The sequence below is a fragment of the Epinephelus moara genome, chromosome 13, assembly GCF_006386435.1.
Source record: "Epinephelus moara isolate mb chromosome 13, YSFRI_EMoa_1.0, whole genome shotgun sequence".
Taxonomy (NCBI): domain Eukaryota; kingdom Metazoa; phylum Chordata; class Actinopteri; order Perciformes; family Serranidae; genus Epinephelus; species Epinephelus moara.
In genome coordinates this window covers 5,196,067-5,216,521 of record NC_065518.1, presented here as the reverse complement: position 1 = coordinate 5,216,521, position 20,455 = coordinate 5,196,067, and the positions used below count along the sequence as shown (strand labels likewise).

Genomic DNA, 20,455 nt, shown 5'->3' with positions numbered 1-20,455 from the left:
AGACTGCAGGGTTTCTAGCTCCACCTTTTAGTACCAGATCTGTGTGCTAGGTACCCCAACAGAGGGGGGACCAAACATGGGGACGCTAAGGAACGCTTCTTGTTGGTACCACCCACAACTTTTCACTGTGGAGACAGAAACAATGAACCAAACTGAACTGCTGAGTGGAAACAGGACCAAACTGTCCCAGAGTCAGTCGTACTGGACTGATGCTGACTGGTGTCAGAGGAGGGCGGGTCACAGAACAGTCACTGAGTTTAAACATCTGTCTCAGAATAACTGATAATTAATGTTGATGAATCACGTCAGATTATTTATCTATTTATGGGCTGTTTGGGGTTTTTGAGGTCACAGTGAATAAAAACGGTGCATTTGAAAACTGATTTGGACACCGATCACCATGGCAACGACTGAAGCTTCAAAGCTTCGAAACATTCAGGTCAGTCCTGGTGCCAGAGAACGATCTGAGGTTCAGGCTCCGCCCCAAATGTCCTCAAATCCTACAGACGTCCCGCTGGACACCTGAGCTGCTGCGACTGGGTTTAACTCCTCTATTCTTTTTATCTGACAAACGTTATTAATGTTTGTTTGTTCATGTGTGTGTGTGTGTGTGTGTGTGTGAGATCAGGACTTCGATTTCAGAGTGTTTCTACACTGTGGCTCTGCTGCAGTAAAAGATCTCAGTATTTCTTCCATCTCCGCGTCTCCTGTTGCCATAAACAGAAAAAAGGCAGAACACACACACACACACACACACACACACACACACATTCCTGAGCTGGCTGTGTGAGCGGCTCGCTGTGTGTTGATGTTAGTCGGCCAATCAGAAGCAGTTTCAGACGTCCCTGTAAGGAGTCCAGCTGTTTTCCCATTTTCGGTCAAAGTCCAGGCAGCGTGTGTGTGTGTGTGTGAGTGTGTGTGTGTGTGTGTGTGTGTGTGTGTTGTATGAATGGAGGTGAGGCAGGTGGAGTCGCTCCTCTTCACCTATAAACTGTCAGACTGAGTGAAACATGTTGCTGCTGGAAACATTAAAAATATAACTGTGATAATAATTTAATTTAAGATGATATGCAGCCTGTAATTTAATATAATGCATTAAATATTAAAACACAGCACATGTTAGTGAGGACTCTGTTCTGCAGGGATGATGTTTTTCTGTAGTCCGACCCTGAAGTCAGCGTCGCCCTGGTTCCCTCAGCAAACAGCCAATCAGATTGTTTCATTGGATTTTAGATTATTACAGAAAATAAATAAATGTCTCTGATCCTTCAGGTTCTGTTCAGTCAGATGATCTTCACTAAGCTAACGTTAGGCTGTAAACAAACTACACCATGGTCACATGACTTATAGTCACCGCCACAACCCGGCCGTAAAGTCGTATTTGGCGTGATGGCGTTCTGTAGTCTCATTCAGACACCTGTTAGCAACCGTCTTATAAAAACTGTAAAGTTGGAAATTTACTGATATATTTTATGTGACAGAACAAAACATGACCTTATGTCAGACACTGAACCAAAAACACACTGACTTCAAGACCAGGCTGATGGTGTCACCTGACACTCAGCTGGTCAAATGACCGCCGGCTGGTTTTAAAGAACGTCACCTGTTTCAACAGCCAATCAGCTTGTAGTGAAGTCCGCTGGTCAAGTCAAAATGACCGCAGACGGCGTGTTGGCTTGCTGCAGCAGGTGCTCCGTCCCCGCTGAGCCCTCTGTTTCCATCCTCACGGTGTGCCGGTGTCAGACGGTGGGTCGCTGCTGCTGCTGGCTGTGTGTGCTTATGCCTTATACAGAGAGTTGTTGACTAGAGATGATGCGCCGTCTCATGGTGGTCACTTCCTGTCAACGTTACAGATCAGAAGCACAGAGAGTTGTTGACTAGAGATGATGCACCGTCTCATCGTGAGGTCACTTCCTGTCAACCAGCAGCTTTTTACAGCGTTACAGAACGGAGCATTGACAGTAGTTGTTCTGAATCTTTGGCCTGACCTGGACTTTAGAGACATTATTAGAACCTGCTGCAGGTTTTGATGCTAAGCTAATGGTTTGTTTAGTGACTGTTCTTACAGCTGTTCCTCAGACAGAGCTTTGTCTCTCTGAAGTGTTGGACAGAGTTTTGTCCTCCATGTTTTAAACTAAAGAACATGTGTGTGTCCCCATCCTGAGACATCAGAGATGATTCAGAGCCGTCTGAGACTCTGTGGACGAGATTATAATGTGTATCACACATGTGTGTTTGACGAGTTTGTGTTGGTGCGTTCATACTGATGCGTGATGAGTGCAGAGCAGGAGCAGTGAGAGAGGTATGAAGCTATGAAGGACAGAGGGCGGAGGAGGAGATGAACACTGTACAACTAAACAAGGACATAGTGAAGGACAGAGGAGACGACTGTACACAGACTGTATGAGCACTCACACACTTTCTACTCAAACAGCAGACCACACCCACTGTGTTTCCTCTCCTTACATGAGATGAGGAGGAGGAGGAGGAGGAGGAGGAGGAGGACGCTCCTCTTATTTACTGACCAGCTTCCTTTTTTGGACTTAAAGCTACAGACACAGACAGATCTCACTGCTGTCTGTTGTTTTATGTTCTGTTGAATCTCCTCTTACTCTGTGGTTTCTGCCTCGCCGCTCTCACACTGCTGCTGCTGGAGTAAAGTGGGCGGAGCCTCTGCTGCAGGAAGTTTTCTTTTCCTCGTAGTAAAGTCTCCTTTTAAGGAGAAGCTGAGTGGAGTCTGCTGGAGACTAATGTTGCAGTCATTATGTGGAGCTCTCCATCCTGACACATTCCTCCGTCAGCCTGCTGCAGGACGGCTCTGAGTACTACGATACCCATCAGCCTCAGTGACCGCCGCCACACACAACACTGACAGTAACACTGACTTGTCTCCACAGAGTCTCATCTTTAGCTTCAGTTCAGCCTCTGTGATTGGACGTCTGTCAGTGAAAAGCATCCTGGGAGTTGCAGTTTTGACTTTTTATCAATGAATCAGTTTTATATTCAAACTGTCCGAGAAAATGTCCCAAAAAAAATAAAATAAAACCACAGGACAGGACGAGGACTGCTGACGTACTGCTGACTTAACCATGCAGCTACTATAGAACACTGTACCATGACAGTTTACTGCAGCAGTCGACCACAGTCATAGAAAATAAAAGTACCTTTAATGCTCTTTAGATGAGTTATGACGTCACTAATGAAGCTTTACAAGGAGCCAATCAGCAGCCTCAGAGCTCAGCTGTGGTGTCACTGTCCTCGTCATCATTTAGCCCAGTGGATCACGCTCCTGAATCAACATCACAGCCCTCTGACGTCATCAGTGTGCTGCTCCTGTGCTAAGTTTATGTTCAAGTTAGCAACTTGGCTTGCCACTAGGCTAGAATATTTGCATGGCATCATCACAATGTAAAGTCTATGAGCCGAGCTGGAACATGTGGGCGGGGCCAGCAGGAGAAACACACATATTCAGTGGGACGCACAGAGCATATAAACCTGGAGGATAGAAACTTTTGTTTGGTGTATGCTCCAGGTGAGTGACTCCACTGGATGAATAGGCGCCATCATCATGTTTTAATTCAACTCCTGCTTCAGTCAGACGTTTCCTACATTTCCCAGAATTCCCTCTCACAAACACCATAGAAGGAGCTTTTCTGACGTCCTTCAGATGAAGAGACAAACGACCTCCAGACATTCAAAACATTCAGCAAACATTCTTCTTCTTCCTCCTCTCCTTCTTCTTCTCCTCCTCCTTCTTCTCCTTCTTCTCCTCCTCCCGTGCCTCCTCCAGATCTCCTCCCTGCTGTTTGTCTTTTTAAGGAGATGGCTGCTCTGTAATGTTTCAGCTGAATGTGTGACAGGAAACTAGAAAATGAGGAGCTGATCTTCAGCCAGCAGACGGACTGCAGATATTTAGCGGAGACAAATAAAGTTTATCTCACTTCTGACTTCACACTCAAACCTTCTCTCTTTAAACCAGCTGCAGTCTTTCAGTCTGAAGTTTACAGAGGCTCACGTCACGAGGTTTATTTCAAATATTTAATTGTGAAATTGTTTTTACAATCACTTTTTGCTACGATTTTTTTTTCTAAAGATTCAATGAGCGCAGAGACCAAAAATCAGGAAAATAAAGGAGCTGAAAAATAACAGGAGAGTAAAATAAATTAAATTCTGCTCTTGTGCTCTCTACATAAAATGAATGCTTGCTCTGAAACTACAAACAATATCAACAATCGCAGCATTTTAACATACGTAGGATATGTACAAACTTTGGTGCGTTGCTTTGGGAAATGTACAAACAGTGAGTGAGAATATTTGGACGACAGCGGTGAGAGTGAGGAGCTGCATGAACCTGACTGATGTTATATTTAATGTCCAGTTAACAAACCACACAAAATACTTAAATCTTAAATTCACATTAGGTCTGAGCTCCAACACCGTCTCCAGCAGGCTGTCAGACGACGACAACAACAACAACAACAACAACAACAACAACAACAGGAAACGTTCATAACTTTACGTAATGTTATATCTAAGCTAGCGTAGCTAATGTTAGCCTAACCCAGCGGCCACATCAACGAGCCTCCTGACATCATGATCAACATCATTCACACATAGAGGCAGATTCAAAGGGGGCATCTCCTGCATCATGAAGCATAAATAAAATAAAGAATAAACAACAACAATAAACATTATGACTCACCATCAGAAGAACTGTTGAGGTTGAACTTGTCCTGTTGGAGAAAAAAGGAAAATATCAGTTTTCTAATAAATCAGGTGTAAATCAGGTTTGATTTCAGTGACATCACAAACCTGAGATAAAAACACATGTCCCATACTTTCGGAAACATTTTATGGTTTTGACCAAATACAGCTCTGCAGGAATGAGTTAGCATGTTAGCATGTTAGCACGTCCTGTTCCCTGGTCTTTTAGTTTAGATGTGTGAAATAAGGTCTGTGGTTAACACCAGCTGAAGAGACGTCAGTAACTAGCCCACTGTCAGTTTACAGCTTTATGTGACAGTTGCAAACAAGTGACTTCACAGCCTGGTTGTGGTGGTGACGTTAAGTCATGTGACTGATGTTACAGAAAAATATCATCCCTGCAGAACTACAGATTTTCCCATCAGCCTCAGCTGGACTCATCAGCTAATGTCAGCATGCTAACACACTCTTCAGCACTGTAGCCAGGCTGACAGAAAGTCACAGCTCTATCTTGTCTTGTATTCCTTTAGCCCTCAGCAGTGATGATTTTATGAGCTTTTTTAATGACAAAATTCTAACTATTAGAGGCAAAATTCATGACCTCCTGTCCTCAGATAGTACCTATCCAACCTCAAACACAGCTGTAAGACCTAATATATATTTAGATTCCTTCTCCATGATTTCTCTTCAATAACTAACCTCAATGATTTCTTCATCTACGTATGTATACTATCATATACCTACAAAATGTTGTACCACAATAGCCGTAACTATTATAATATTACTATTTAAATTAATGTTGTTGTAAGCTATTATCATTACTGCCTGTCCTGCATCTCTCTCTGTCTCTGTCTGTCTTTATGTCTCACTGTGTCATACGGATTACTGTACATTTATCACGTTGATCTGTTCTGTACGACATCTATTGCACGTCTGTCCGACCTGGAAGAGGGATCCCTCCTCAGTTGCTCTTCCTGAAGTTTTTTCTTCATTTTTTTCCTGATCAGCTGTGAGGGTCATAAGGACAGAGGGATGTCGTATGCTGTGAAGCCTCTGAGGCAAATTGTTATTTGTGATATTGGGCTTTATTAATAAAATTGATTGATTGATTGATTGATTGATTGACTAAGCTAAGATGGAGGAAGCAGAAAAACAGCAGAGTGCTCCTTTAATGTCCAGACGTCACGTTAAAGCTTCAGGATCTGCTGTCGTCCTAACATGGGGATGAGTCCGACCACAGCGTGTGTGTGTGTGTGTGTGTGTGTGTGTGTGTGCGCGCTCAGGACTGTCTGGGATCTGTCCTCAGAAGGGGATTGTAGTGTACATCATGTAAACTGATGATGTCACTGTTTTGGCACGTCGCTTAGGTGTATACATGTCTGTGTGTGTGTGTGTGTGTGTGTGTGTGTGTGTGTGTGTGTGTGAACATGCTACACTGCCATATGAGGAGGTGAGCCAGACGAGACAGACGGAGGTGGTTAATGATCATCAGACCTTTTTAACAGATTGATACAGTTATCAAAGTGTGATTTTATAAATTTTTGTGTGTGTGTGTGTGTGTGTGTGTGTGTGTGTGTGTGTCTGTGTGTGTGTGTCTGTGTGTGTGTGTGTCTGTGATGTAGATCTGAGCAGCCGTAGTGATTGACTGACCGGTCAGAGTCAGGGCTCTTATTGGCTGTGTCTCTGAGGACAGACAGAGTTGTAGTGGATCAGTTGGACCAGCTGAGGACAGGTGGGCTCTGTGTGTAACAGGATCTGTCTCCATGTGTTTACAGTGAGTGTTAGTAATGAGAGTAAATCAGTAACAGTGACAGTGTGAAGGAGGGCGGACACAGCTGAGAATGGACACCCTGTCCACTCCTGAGGATTCAAACATGTCTCTGAGTCAGCTGCACTGATACAACCTCCACAGCCAGGTCTGACCACACAATGATCCTGTCTGAGGACACCGAGGACATCACCTGTTGAGGGGACATCACCTGCTGAGAGGATGTCACCTGCTGAGAGGACGTCACCTGCTGAGAGGACATCACCTGCTGAGGAGACGTCACCTGCTGAGAGGACATCACCTGCTGAGAGGACATCACCTGCTTAGCAGAAAACATCAGTTAATAAAACTAACATTGGCATAATAAAAGTAACGTTAGCATAGAAAAAAGTAATGGTAACATAGAAAAAAGTAATGCCCGCATAACAGAAGTAACGTTAACATAGAAAAAAGTAATGGTAACATAGAAAAAAGTAATGTCCGCATAACAGAAGTAACGTTAGCATAGCAACTGTAATATCAGCATCTCTTCAAAGTAACATTAGCACAGAAATGTTTTAATTAGACACAGAACTGTTTAGCTGCAGGTGTTAGCGACCTTGTTGCTGCACCTTCGTCTTATGATTTCAATGTTACAGAGGTCAGATCCACATTATTTGAAGTTACAGTAACAGTTAGCTCAGTCAGTTAGCTACAAACAGTTAGCATAGCATCAGATCTCTGTATCTCTAACAGGGGAAACAGTGGAGTGAGTGTAGCTGCTGCAGGAGCGGTGAAGCTGAGGTCAGTCTCATATCAGCTCCATCACAGCAGAACCTGGACCTCAGGGAACAATAGAAAATCTGACCCTGATGCTGTTTTATACACTGTATGTTATTGTCTTTTTAAAACCTCTGAATCTACAGAAAACTCTTTAAAACTCTGTAAAGTCAGCTATTTTAAAATCAGTGATTTCACATTAAACATGTTAGAAAATAAAACACGTGAACAGACTGTGAGCTGTGTGGACATGAACCTAAAAGACTGTTGGATGATGCACAGGAGTCGTCCTTAAAATAATTCCTCTCCTCTTCTGTATAAATACTACATTACTTCTGTTAAATGTCACAGTTATTTAATCACAAGAGACATATCCGTCACTAACCTTTCAGTCTTTCAGCCCTAATTGCGAACAGTTACTGCTCACTGCTGTGAGTGTGAGCTTAGCTTTGTGCTAAAGTTATCTGCTGTTAGCTGCTAACGAGAGTCTGTTGCTCCATAGCAGCTCTCTAGTTCTTATGCTAACGTGTCAGCTTTGTGCTAAAGTTAGCTGTTGTTAGATGCTAACGAGAGTCTGTCGCTACATAGCAGCTCTCTAGTTCTTATGCTAACGTGTCAGCTTTGTGCTAAAGTTAGCTGTTGTTAGCTGCTAACGAGAGTCTGTCGTTCCATAGCTGCGCTCTAGTTTTTATGCTAACGTGTGAGCTTTGTGCTAAAGTTAGCTCTTGTTCGCTGCTAACGAGAGTCTGTCGCTCCATAGCAGCTCTCTAGTTCTTATGCTAACTTGTGAGCTTTGTGCTAAAGTTAGCTGTTGTTAGATGCTAACGAGAGTCTGTCGCTCCATAGCAGCTCTCTAGTTCTTATGCTAACTTGTGAGCTTGGTGCTAAAGTTAGCTGTTGTTAGATGCTAACGAGAGTCTGTCGCTCCATAGCAGCTCTCTAGTTCTTATGCTAACGTGTGAGCTTGGTGCTAAAGTTAGCTGTTGTTAGCTGCTAACGAGAGTCTGTCGCTCCATAGCAGCTCTCTAGTTTTTATGCTAACGTGTGAGCTTTGTGCTACTGAGTTAGCAGCTAAGGAGAGTTCTTGCTTTGCCGCCACTTTGTTGTTCTTCAGCTTGGGGTGTGTGTGCTTTTTGCTACTAGGTTAGCTTGAGTTAGCGTGTAATGACTGTCACTGTCTGTCACTTTGCGGTGGCTCGATCATTACATCACCTCCCTCAGTGGACACGCCGCCAGCGTTCCAGAGCAGAAACACTGCTCATTTTTTCATGATATTGAAACGTAATAACATGAAACCTGACGATGTTTTTAATCATTCAAAGTTGCCTCGTGGTTAAACACATGTTCTCCTGTGGCGTGATGAACTTAGAACATGTTTATGTTTGAGTGACCTGGACTTTAACATGTCTCAGTGCTGTGAGGACGACTGAGGGGACGGAGACATGAGGACATTACAGGGATGGCTGAGGTGTGAGACGCTGTCACCAAACACTGTCTGACCTTTAACTAAGACACACTGTCTGCCTACCACTGTCCGTCTGTCCATCCGTCCATCTGTCCATTTGTCTGTCTGTCCACCCAACAGACTTCCTCTTTGTCCTTCGTGTCTCTGACAGCTTCATTCACTGGACAGATTCAAACATCAGTTTATTTAGTTTGGACATGACCACAGAGTCACACCCATCATCATCATCATCATCATCATCATCACCACTTTAATATGTAACTACATCTGACTGAGTTTCACTGTTTCAGTTGTTTTACTGTGTGATCTGAGTACTGTTACAGTAATAGATTACTTCAGTACTTCCTGTCAGATACAGATACAGAGTGAAGTGTAAATATGAATTCTCTCGGAGGAATGCACTGAATGATGGGAGAAAGTCCGACGGCGCCGTGAGCCGTCTGATTGGCTGCCTCCCTCAGGGCCTGCCCTATAAGGACTCAAGCGATGGAGAGAGGGATGAGGAGGGAGGGAGGAGGAGGAGGAGGAGGGACAGAGGGAGGAGGCCCGGCCATGTTTGGGATGAAGGGATGGATGGAGGAGGTGGAGGGTTAATAAACTCAGTCAGAGCCGTTCAGACTCTCACTTCTGTCCTGTCCCCCCCACGTCCCAGCAGGCCCTGCACTGCCACGGTAAGACCTCCTCCATCACCTCCTCCATCTGTCCTCCATCACCTCTTCCATCACCTCCTGCTGCAACTCCTTCTCCTTCTTTCATCTGTTCTCACTGTAAATGTGACAAAACTGGCAAAAGTTGTAAAATATCTTCCTCTGTCTCCTCTCCATCATCCTCTCTGCTCCTCCTGCTTCACCTCCTCCATCACCTCCTCCTCTCCTCTCCTTGCATCATGTCTTATTTTCTTTCCTCTCCTAAATCACCTGTTACCTCCTTGTCACCTCCTGCTTTTTCTTCTTTAATTTTCCTCTACCACTCTCCTCCCCAGCCCTAAAAGCTTCATCCCCTCCTCTTTCACCTCCTCTGGTTTCCTCTTTGATCTTATCTGCTCCTCCACCACCTTGCATCCTCTTCACCTCCTGCTCTCCTGTCATTACACTGCAGACTGGTAAAAGATTTCTCCTCTTCCTCCTCCGTCTTCCTCTGTATTTACTCAGGTGCTCCTCCTTCATGTCTTCACCTCCTTTTCTCTGAGTGTTGATGTGAAAGAACTTAAACCTGCATCATGTCTGATCTGCTCCTGAACCTTTCACCTCCTCTGTCATCACGTTTCACCTCCTCTCATTTTGGTTCTCCTCTTTTCATCTTCTTGACTCTGCAACACATCGTCTTCTTCCTCGTCTCTGATCGTCTGCTCCTACACCTTTCACCTCCTCTCACATCCCTCCTCCTTTCCTCCCTGCTCCTCTTCTCTCAGTTTTACAGAGGAAAACTCTCCTCCTTCATCTCCTCCTCCTCCTCCCCCTCTCCTCATCTTCATGTAAATGTAGACAGAACTGATAAAAGCTGCACCCTGCCAGCACTACTCACCTCCTCCCTCAACTCCTCTTTCGCCTCCTCTTTCACCTCCTCTCCTCACAGTGGACCTAAAGACAGTTGTCTTCTCCTCCATCGTCCTCTCCTCTCTGTTTAACTGTGGAAAACATTCTCCTCCATCTTTTCCACCGTGCCACACCTCCTTCCTTTCCTCCCTTCCGTCTCCTCCTCAGGTCTGTTTCTCCTTTCTTCTCCTTCTTTATCTCCTCTGCTCCTCCACCTCCTCTCCTCTTCGTCACATCTGTCTCTCTTTTTGTCTCCTCCTCCTCGTCCTCCTCCTCCTCTCCTTCATGTTGCACCTTCTGAACTGAGACAGAATCCAACACCAGACTCCATTTATGTTTCCACTGTTTTTAGTGTTAAGTATTTACTGAGCCTGAGTATGTTGGTGAGGAGGTTTCTGCTGAGCCTTAGTTTGTTGGTGAGGAGGTTTCTGCTGAGCCTGAGTATGTTGGTGAGGAGGTTCCTGCTGATCCTTAGTTTGTTGGTGAGGACGTTCCTGCTGAGCCTTATTTTGTTGGTGAGGAGGTTCCTGCTTGAGTTGTTCTGTTGAAAGAACCTGAAACAGGAAACAGAAACATGTTCACTTCCTCTTGATGAGCTGCTGATGCCTGAGGGCCAGTTTGTGTGTTTTCTGTGAGCGAGTGTTAAAATGTGTGATTTTCTGAATGAGGTTTGGTTGACAGGTGTTGAGGTGCGTTTGGTTTCAGTCTCTCTGTGCTGAGTTGAAGCTTTCGTCGCCCTTCTTTAAAACTGTTACTCCCTGAGTCTCGACTGGCAGGCACTCATTGATTCATCTGAAATCAGTTTCTCCTTTCAAACATCTGAGATTTCAAGACAGAAGCTAAAAGTTAAACCTAAATCTAAACTACAGGAGCCCAGAGGAACAGTTTGATTTAAGTTTAAAGATTAATGACAAAATAAAATAAAATAGAATGAAATAAAATAAAATCTGCCTTTGAGAAGCTTTCGACCACTTCTCATGTTCTTTATCAGAGGTCGGAGTAAACTGATGATTTAAAGCTTGAATGTGACTCTTGAGTTTCATTGTTTGGTTCTCCTGAAATATCAAAGTGTTGATCTCACTCTGTTATTGATGACATCATCACTGTTGATATCAATATATCAATACCTTCTGATGTCACAAAAACAGGATTAGAAACCCTTTAATTTACAGATTAAATAATGTCATCAGTCTGCTTTAATAAACTTTGTACCAGTCTGCCGTGGATCATTTGACCAGCGGGGGGCGCTCCATCCTCTGCTCAATACTATTTGGTTTATTTTAACATCAGTTTTACTTCCTGTCAGATTCAGTCTCAGTATAAACAGCATAAAAAATATTTTCTGATTCATCTTCGATAAAAACACATCAGTGATCCAAGCGTTCGTCCATCACCATCAACACACACTGTCCTGCTGGTTCCCAACCTGAGGGTCCTGACCCCCACCAGGGGTCACCTAAGGGGTCACAAGAACTTTTTGGTTTTAAAGGGACAGTTCAGGTTCTTTTAACGTGAGGTTGTGTGTTACCTACAGCAGACGTCATTCAGCAGCTGGCGTCTGACATTACAGCTGAGTGACGTCCTGCTGTGGGCGGGGTCAGAAACAAAATGTATTTTATATCAGTTTAAATGTACGCTGTATTTCTATTAATTTCACAGCTTTACCTGAGCGTCAGACAACAGGAGAGAGAAGCCGTTACATCGCTGTCTTAGCAGCCAGACTCCATTGATAAAACCAGTGATTTAACATCAGTGAACACAGGAGCTGCTGGTCTACTGCTGCCTCCACCAGTTAGTGTGTTTGTGTTACTGTGGGACTTTGGTGTGTTAAAGGGTTAATTCAGATTCACCAAAGTCACACAGTAACACAAACACACAGACTGATGGAGGCAGCAGTAGACCAGCAGCTCTGTGTTCACTGATGTTAAATCACTGATTTTGTTAATGGACTCTGGTGACTGTGACGGGAGCACAGATGGAGAACTGAAGCTTCCCAGTCAGAACAGGCTGACGGACATGAATGTGAAGCAGTGAAAATACTCTCAGTAGATTGTACATTTAAACCTGCTGACTCCGCCCACTCAGCGCATCACTGAGCTTTAACGTCAGGCTCCACCCTGCTGATGTGGATCAGCACCTCACACAGCCCCACTTTAAAACATCTGAACTGGCCCTTTAAAGGGTTAAAGAAAGAGGAAGAAAACTGAATTAAATAGTTATTTTAAAAGTTTAGATCATTATTAAAGATATGAACACTGAGAGCACAGTGACGACCTGAACATGAGTTACATTCACTGAGCTTCAGTTTGTGACAAACAGCCTCGTCCTGCTTCACAACAGGAAACAACCACAGAGCTCACAGAACGACGGCTCAACGTCAGGACGGAGAAACACTGAATATGTCAGACAAACTATGGTTGATTGATAATAAATAATAAATATGTAATACAGGTGGGGAGTCATACAAACAGTTACTAAACCTATCAGATAAACTCCTCTATGATTAAATATTCACAGGAAATCATCCACTCAGAATTCATTCAAATCACTGGTTTTACACAAACTTCCTGCAGCTGTTTGTCACATTTACACTTCCTGTTCAAGGTGGTAATATCATGCTGTTACTCCGCCTCGCTGTTCTGTAGAAAAGGACATGATCACAGGATGAGAGGACAGAGTTGTCTCCACTTTAAAAAAAAAATAAAAAAAATAAAATAAAAATATATATTATTAAGATATATTGATATTGATTATCGATCAAATGAGTTGTTATAGATGGGCAAAATATCCAATATTATTCATCCCGACAGTTAGCTGTTAGCAGTTAGCTGTTAGCAGTTATCTGTTATCTGTTTGCAGTTAGCTGTTAGCAGTTAGCAGCTAACTCTAACAATGAGGTCCAGGAGCTCCTTACCCTCCGAGCAGAGGACGATATCAGCCGCCATATAATAGGGATGCTACATGATTGTTATTGACATGTGATGTCATTGTTATTGTTTATAAAGAGCTGCTGACACATATGTTATATGTCACACTAGAGGCAGACACTGGTGTGTTACATGTCACACCTCTTTTGATTCAGTGATGTCATCATGCTGCCTGACATCACACACTGAAGTGACATGATGACGTCGTTGTGACTCTGTAAAATCAGCTGTTGTGTTCAGTGTTTGGTTTGACTGAACAGTTTGTTGTTATTGATATAAAACATCTGTAAAACATGTCGGTGACAGAGAGAGAGGTCTCTGAAGGAAACAGGAAGTGAGACAGTGTAGACTGACAGACGGACATGTTGTTGATTTGAGTTTTAAATGATGAGAATAAAAATAAAAATCCAGCTGAATATGACACGTTTTAAACATTAAATTAAAGACATGTTGTTTTAATCTGGAGGAACGTCTCAGTCTAAACTTAATCTCAGGTTTTACGTCGTTTTATCCTGATGATTGCTTTTTATTTTATTTCATTTTGACTCTGCAGACTTTAAATAACTACTTTACTTTATCATCTGATTGTTGTAGTGTTTTACTCTTGCAGACCTCTCTGTCTGTCTGTCTGTCTGTCCTCCTGTCTGTCTCTCTATCTGTCCTCCTTTCTGTCTGTGTGTCTGTAAGGTAAAGTAGTTTCCTGTCAGACGACGCTGAGGGCACACTGAACCCACAGATCAGATAAATATTTGATTCTCAAATGTGACTAAATATGGACTGAAGACACGTCCGTCTGTCTGTCTTTCTCTCTGTCTCTCTATCTGTCTCACAGAGGGACAGACAGAGAGAGAGAGAGAGAGAGAGAGAGAGAGGGCGAGCGAGGCAGAGTGAACAGAGAGAGAGGGGGCGAGCGAGCATACCAAACACAGGCAGGTTTCTGCTTCATGACCGAATTAGGAAGTTTTCATTCAGTCACTGCAGGGGTGGGGTGGGTGAGGGGGGGTTGAGGGTGGGGGGTGATGTCACTGCCGTCACGTGAAAACCTCACAACTCCAATTTTGGTGATTTACAGGATCAGATGTTTTTTTTTCTCTGCAGCAGGACTTACATGTTTTTAACACATGCAACCTCATAACTGATCAAACACTCTCACAGCATGTGGACAAAAGTTTGTGGACGGGGCTGCAGCGCAGACATGCTGTGTTTCAGAATAAAAGTCCTGCTTTTAAAAGTTGTAGAACAAAAGTATTAAAACCAAACTGACCTGAGAGCAGCAGCACTCAGGGACTGTTCCCTATTTATCACAGGAGGGGGAGGGGGGCTGCGGTCCAGGACCCTCCCTCCACCATGAATCAGTTTTTAGATTTTTGAAAGTTAAAAGTTAAAAAAAGTCTCAGTTTTTCACTCCTGTCCTATAAACTGTTTATTTTCAACATTTTTTTTAATGAGACGTAGAATAAAGTGATTCTGATGAAATATTTATTTTAAGATTTGTATTTTTTTCTGTCACACACGGTGCGTCCAAGGACTATTGGAATAAATAATTTATGTTTTTTTTTTTTTTTTTATTTCTGGCTGTGATAAATGGTCATTTCGGTGATTTTTTTTTTAAAAAACATGTTCAAACCCAGAGGTTTTCTTTAAAGAAAAAATCCATAAATATTTTCAAAGAATAAATTGACAAAAACTTTTAAAGATTTTTGAAGAAAAAAAATGGACACATTTTTTGAAAGATAACGTCTCATGATTTCTTTCAAAATCTGCAGTAACATAAAAGCAAAATACAGCCATTTACATTTTATTTCTGCTGTCAGACTGCTTCAGACAGGACAGTTCGTTACGACTTGTTGGACTCAGGAAATAGCCTGATCCATATCACACTTTATAAACAACAGACTTTTAACAGGCTCAGGTCCAGGTCAGGTCACGAGTCGTTCAGGGTTCACACACACTCACGGACAAAACTTCACAACTTTTTCAGGACTTTTTCAGGTTTGAAGACTTTTTTTCTTCCTGCCCGGCGTTTTTCAAATGTTTCAGATTCAAACTTTATTAAACAGAATACAGTAATTCATTCATATGCAGTTATGCGACATCACATGGACGGTTACCCTCCAGGACTTTTCCAAAACTTTGAATGACTCTTCCAGGCCTGGAAAAAGAGGTTGTGAAATTTCCATGACCGTAGGAACTCTGGTCATCAGGGTTAAAGTCCATGTTGAGTCCAAAGTCTTAAAATGTGTGACTTGATTCTGACTCAAATCCAAGTCATGAGACTCGAGTCTCGAGTGGACCTGTGAGACGTCCTGCTGGTAGATGAATCTGTGATCATTGATTATTGATCATATTCGTATTAATAATCAGTTTATCAGTGTGGAGCAGTAAAAACCTGTCAGATGGAGGAGAAGAAGAAAACTGTCTCAGAGTGAACTGTGGGTTGTTGTTGCCCTCATCTCTGTCTGCAAGTTAAACCAGTGAAACCAGTCACCTCTCTGTGTCCTCTGATTGTCTTCATCAATAATCAATAATTCCCCCCCTTCTGTCTCTCTGTGTCTCTGTCTCTCAGTGTGACTCTTTAGCGTCGTTGTCGTGTCGTTGCCCGCCCACAGCGCCCCCCGCCTGCAGTCATGTGTGACGACGAGGAGAGCACCGCTCTGGTCTGTGATAATGGCTCCGGTCTCTGTAAGGCCGGGTTCGCCGGGGATGACGCCCCCAGAGCCGTCTTCCCCTCCATCGTGGGCCGGCCCCGCCACCAGGTAACAGCTGATTGGTCCACACACGGGGACGTGCTAATGCTAATGCTAATACTAACTCTGCTGCTGGTGACACAACCAGTACAGAACGAGTCCACAGATGCTGCAGAGGAGTCTCTGATTGGTTCATGTCAAAGTCATGTGGACAGGCCACGCCCCCTTCTGGATGAGGACCTTTTTGAAGACTGCATCTTTTAAAAGATTTATTCTGTTTTTAAATGTTCTGATGTTTTTATGATGCTGCTGAGACCAACACTGACCTGTCTGTCTGTCCCTGTCTCTGTCTTTGTGTCTGTCCCCCCCGTCTCTGTCCCCGTCTCTCAGGGAGTGATGGTGGGTATGGGGCAGAAGGACAGTTACGTCGGGGACGAGGCTCAGAGTAAAAGAGGTATTCTGACCCTCAAATATCCCATCGAACACGGAATCATCACCAACTGGGACGACATGGAGAAGGTTGTCCATTATTATTATTACCTGTCAGTGATGATGACGATGATGATGATGATGTGATGATGGTGGAGGTGGTAACCCTTTGCTCTGTGATTGGTCAGATCTGGCATCACTCCTTCTATAACGAGCTGCGAGTGGCTCCAGAGGAACATCCCACCCTCCTGACTGAAGCTCCGCTCAACCCCAAAGCCAACAGGGAGAAGATGACACAGGTACGACAACACTATACTACAGTTCATCCCATAATACTACAGCACACATCCCATAATACTACAGTTCATCCCATAATACTACAGGACACATCCCATAATACTACAGTTCATCCCATAATACTACAGCACACATCCCATAATACTACACTGTACAACAATACATTATATCTAACATAGTGCAACAAATAATAATAATTGATAACTGATATATTGATAATAAATAAATAAATAACAACAGATATATTTGTGTGTTATTGATTGATATATTGATACTATGAAGTGATTATTGACAGATATGTTTGTGTTTGTTTTCAGATCATGTTTGAGACCTTTAATGTTCCGGCCATGTACGTGGCCATCCAGGCCGTCCTGTCTCTGTACGCTTCAGGACGCACCACAGGTTGGACCACACTCTTCATCGCCCTCCTCTTCATCACTGCGTCTCCTCACAATAAACAGGAAGTCGGAGCAAATAATCTGTCAATCAAAGAANGCCATGTACGTGGCCATCCAGGCCGTCCTGTCTCTGTACGCCTCAGGACGCACCACAGGTTGGACCACACTCTTCATCGCCCTCCTGCGTCTCCACTGCGTCTCCTCACAATAAACAGGAAGTCGGAGCAAATAATCTGTCAATCAAAGAAATCAATACCACTGATCCCCTGAACTCAGCTGATCAATAATATTAATACAGATATGACCTCGGACGAATCAGACGAGCCGACAGACTGAAGACATGTTTATTCTCTGTGAAGACGCCGTCACTTTAAGACGTCTGTTGACAAACGTCACAGACAAACTGTAAACAAACAGACACAACGTCATCGTCTTTGTTAAAATCATTTTAACTATTGTTTTTACATGTTCTGACACAAACACTGACCTGTCTGTCCGTCTCTCTGTCCCTCTGTCCCTCTGTCCATCAGGTATCGTGCTGGACTCTGGAGACGGCGTCACCCACAACGTGCCGATCTACGAGGGTTACGCCCTCCCTCACGCCATCATGAGGTTGGACCTGGCAGGCCGCGACCTCACCGACTACCTCATGAAGATCCTGACGGAGCGCGGCTACAGCTTCGTCACCACAGGTACCACATCATCACCATCATCATCATCATCATCATCATCATGAGCAGGTTTCTGTCACCGTGGTAACAACATGACGTGTCTCCGCAGCGGAGAGGGAGATCGTGCGGGACATCAAGGAGAAGCTGTGTTATGTCGCTCTGGACTTTGAGAACGAGATGGGGACGGCGGCGACCTCGTCCTCTCTGGAGAAGAGCTATGAGCTTCCTGACGGACAGGTCATCACCATCGGCAACGAGAGGTTCCGCTGCCCTGAGACGCTGTTCCAGCCATCCTTTATCGGTTAGGCACCTGTCCACCTGTCTGTCTGTCTCTTCACCTGTTTGTCCACCAGTCTGTTCACCCATTGGACACGTTGTCTCACCCACTGTCTCCTGGTGCGTCCTGCAGGTATGGAGTCGGCAGGTATCCATGAGACGACCTACAACAGCATCATGAAGTGTGACATCGACATCCGTAAAGATCTGTACGCCAACAACGTCCTGTCCGGAGGAACCACCATGTACCCGGGTATTGCTGACCGCATGCAGAAGGAGATCACAGCCCTGGCCCCCAGCACCATGAAGATCAAGGTCAGAGACACCAGGGGACACAGAGAGACACAAACAGACTCCAACAGACTCCAAGAAACACAAACACACTCCAGCAGACTCAAACAGACTCCAACAGACACTAACATACTCCAAGAGACTCCAAGAGACTCCAACAGACTCAAACACACTCCAACAGACACTAACATACTCCAAGAGACTCCAACAGACTCAAACAGACTCCAACAGACACTAACATACTCCAAGAGACTCAAACAGACTCCAACAGACACTGACATACTCCAAGAGACTCCAAGAGACTCAAACAGACTCCAACAGACACTAACATACTCCAAGAGACTCAAACAGACAGAGACTCAAACAGACTCCAACAGACACTAACATACTCCAAGAGACTCAAACAGACTCCAACAGACTCAAACAGACTCCAACAGACTCAAACAGACTCCAACAGACACTAACATACTCCAAGAGACTCCAACAGACTCCAACAGACACTAACAGACTCCAAGAGACTCCAACAGACACCAAGAGACACCAACAGATTTGGTCACAATTTGCCTCACAGGACTTTACAGCATACAAGACAAGCATACCAAGAGACAAGATGTTGTTAGACATATTAAAAAATCGTCAACGTAATTTTCATTTCAACCAAAATTTAACCTCTGATTGACTGACGTCTTCCTGACATCATGTTGACGTCTGGTGTCAGCGACTCATCATTTCTGTTTCATGTCCACAAAGAAACATCTGCACCTTAGAGATCTGTTAACGAGCTGAACGACCGGATGAGCCCGCAGAACATAAAGTTAACATGCAGACAGGGTCACATGACTCATCCTGTTACAGTGACTGACAGTTCAAACCTTTGAATTAAACTTTATTGTTCGTTGTTCCGCAGATCATCGCCCCCCCAGAGAGGAAGTACTCGGTGTGGATCGGCGGCTCCATCCTGGCATCCCTCTCCACCTTCCAGCAGATGTGGATCAGTAAGCAGGAGTACGACGAGGCGGGACCGTCCATCGTCCACCGCAAGTGCTTCTAGAAAGATCCATCAGGGTCGCCATTTTCTTCCAGCGCCCCCCCCCCCCCCCCCCCCNCCATTTTCTTCCAGCGCCCCCCCCGCCCCCCCACCTCGTCTTATTTTAGCCCTCACTGAGCACGAGCTAACAGGTCCCAGATCAGATCCCCAAAAACATCCACACAGAGACGGACGGCAGCGACATGAAGTCAGTCAGTGGTGTTTTTTGGTATTTAGGAAGATGCTAAAATAAATGTTTTTTTTCTGACAGCTGGTCAAAAGGAAGTGATGTCATCACATGTCATCAGATGTTTTTGGTGAACTGAACCTTTAAATATTCAGAACGTCCTCCCTCTCTGCTCACCCGAAAACTGTGAATGTGGCGCTTTCCTCCATCTGTAGCCCCTCCCCCACCCTCCCGCTCCACCTGTGGCCCCGCCCCCTCCCGTCCTCCATGTTGGTACTGTTTGTTGTCAAAAAGTGTGTTTTTATTTTTGATGAATAAAGCTTGAACGCTGCCCGCTGGTGTTATCTTCTGTCTTGTAATGATGTCACACAGTGTAATGATGATGTCACAGCTGTTGAACTCTGGGTAGGTGAATAGGAGGCGTGGCCTCATGGTGCTGTCTGTAAAAAGTGAAGTGTGTCATGTGACATCAACAACATGGAGGTGACAGACGATTGGCTGAGGAAGACAATAAAGAGCTCTCATACAAGATCTCTGCGTTCGCTCTTCATTTAACACCCCGCACACCTGTTCTCTTTAGCTAATGTTAGCTTACTTTAGCAACTGTTTTCTACCTACTAGGTCAACTGTTTCCCGAGGTCTGTAAAACAGGTAAGCTAACATTACTAGCTAACGTTGGCTAACTTTAGCTACTACTACTAGGTCTACCGTTGTCAGAGGTCTGGTGAAACACTATCAGGCTAACAATACTAGCTAACTTTAACTACTATTTTCTACCTACTGGGTCATCTGCTCCCAGAGGTTTTGTGAAAACGCTGTCAGGCTAATGGTACTGGCTAACGGTAACAAACTTAAACTACTGTTTTCAACCTACTAATTCAACTGTTCCCAGAGGTCTGGTGAAACACTATCTGGCTAATGTTACTAGCTAATGAAAACTTAATGGAAAAGCATTTTTATAAAGCAGCTCATATATATGTAAATAACAGCACCAGACCTTTACTTTAACCCCGTCCCCACAGAACTGAACACAC

General features: G+C 44.2%; 1 protein-coding gene across 1 annotated transcript; it reads left to right on the top strand.

The window, feature by feature from the left end:
• Positions 1-9,224: 9,224 nt before the first annotated feature.
• acta2 (actin alpha 2, smooth muscle) lies at positions 9,225-19,952 on the top strand. Its single transcript, XM_050060863.1, has 10 exons — positions 9,225-9,367; positions 15,725-15,914; positions 16,236-16,364; positions 16,463-16,573; positions 16,889-16,973; positions 17,500-17,661; positions 17,750-17,941; positions 18,050-18,231; positions 19,115-19,300; positions 19,338-19,952. Exons 2-9 carry the CDS (start codon positions 15,786-15,788, stop codon positions 19,256-19,258), a joined length of 1,134 nt encoding a protein of 377 aa, XP_049916820.1. The 5' UTR covers positions 9,225-9,367; positions 15,725-15,785; the 3' UTR covers positions 19,259-19,300; positions 19,338-19,952.
• Positions 19,953-20,455: the final 503 nt, after the last annotated feature.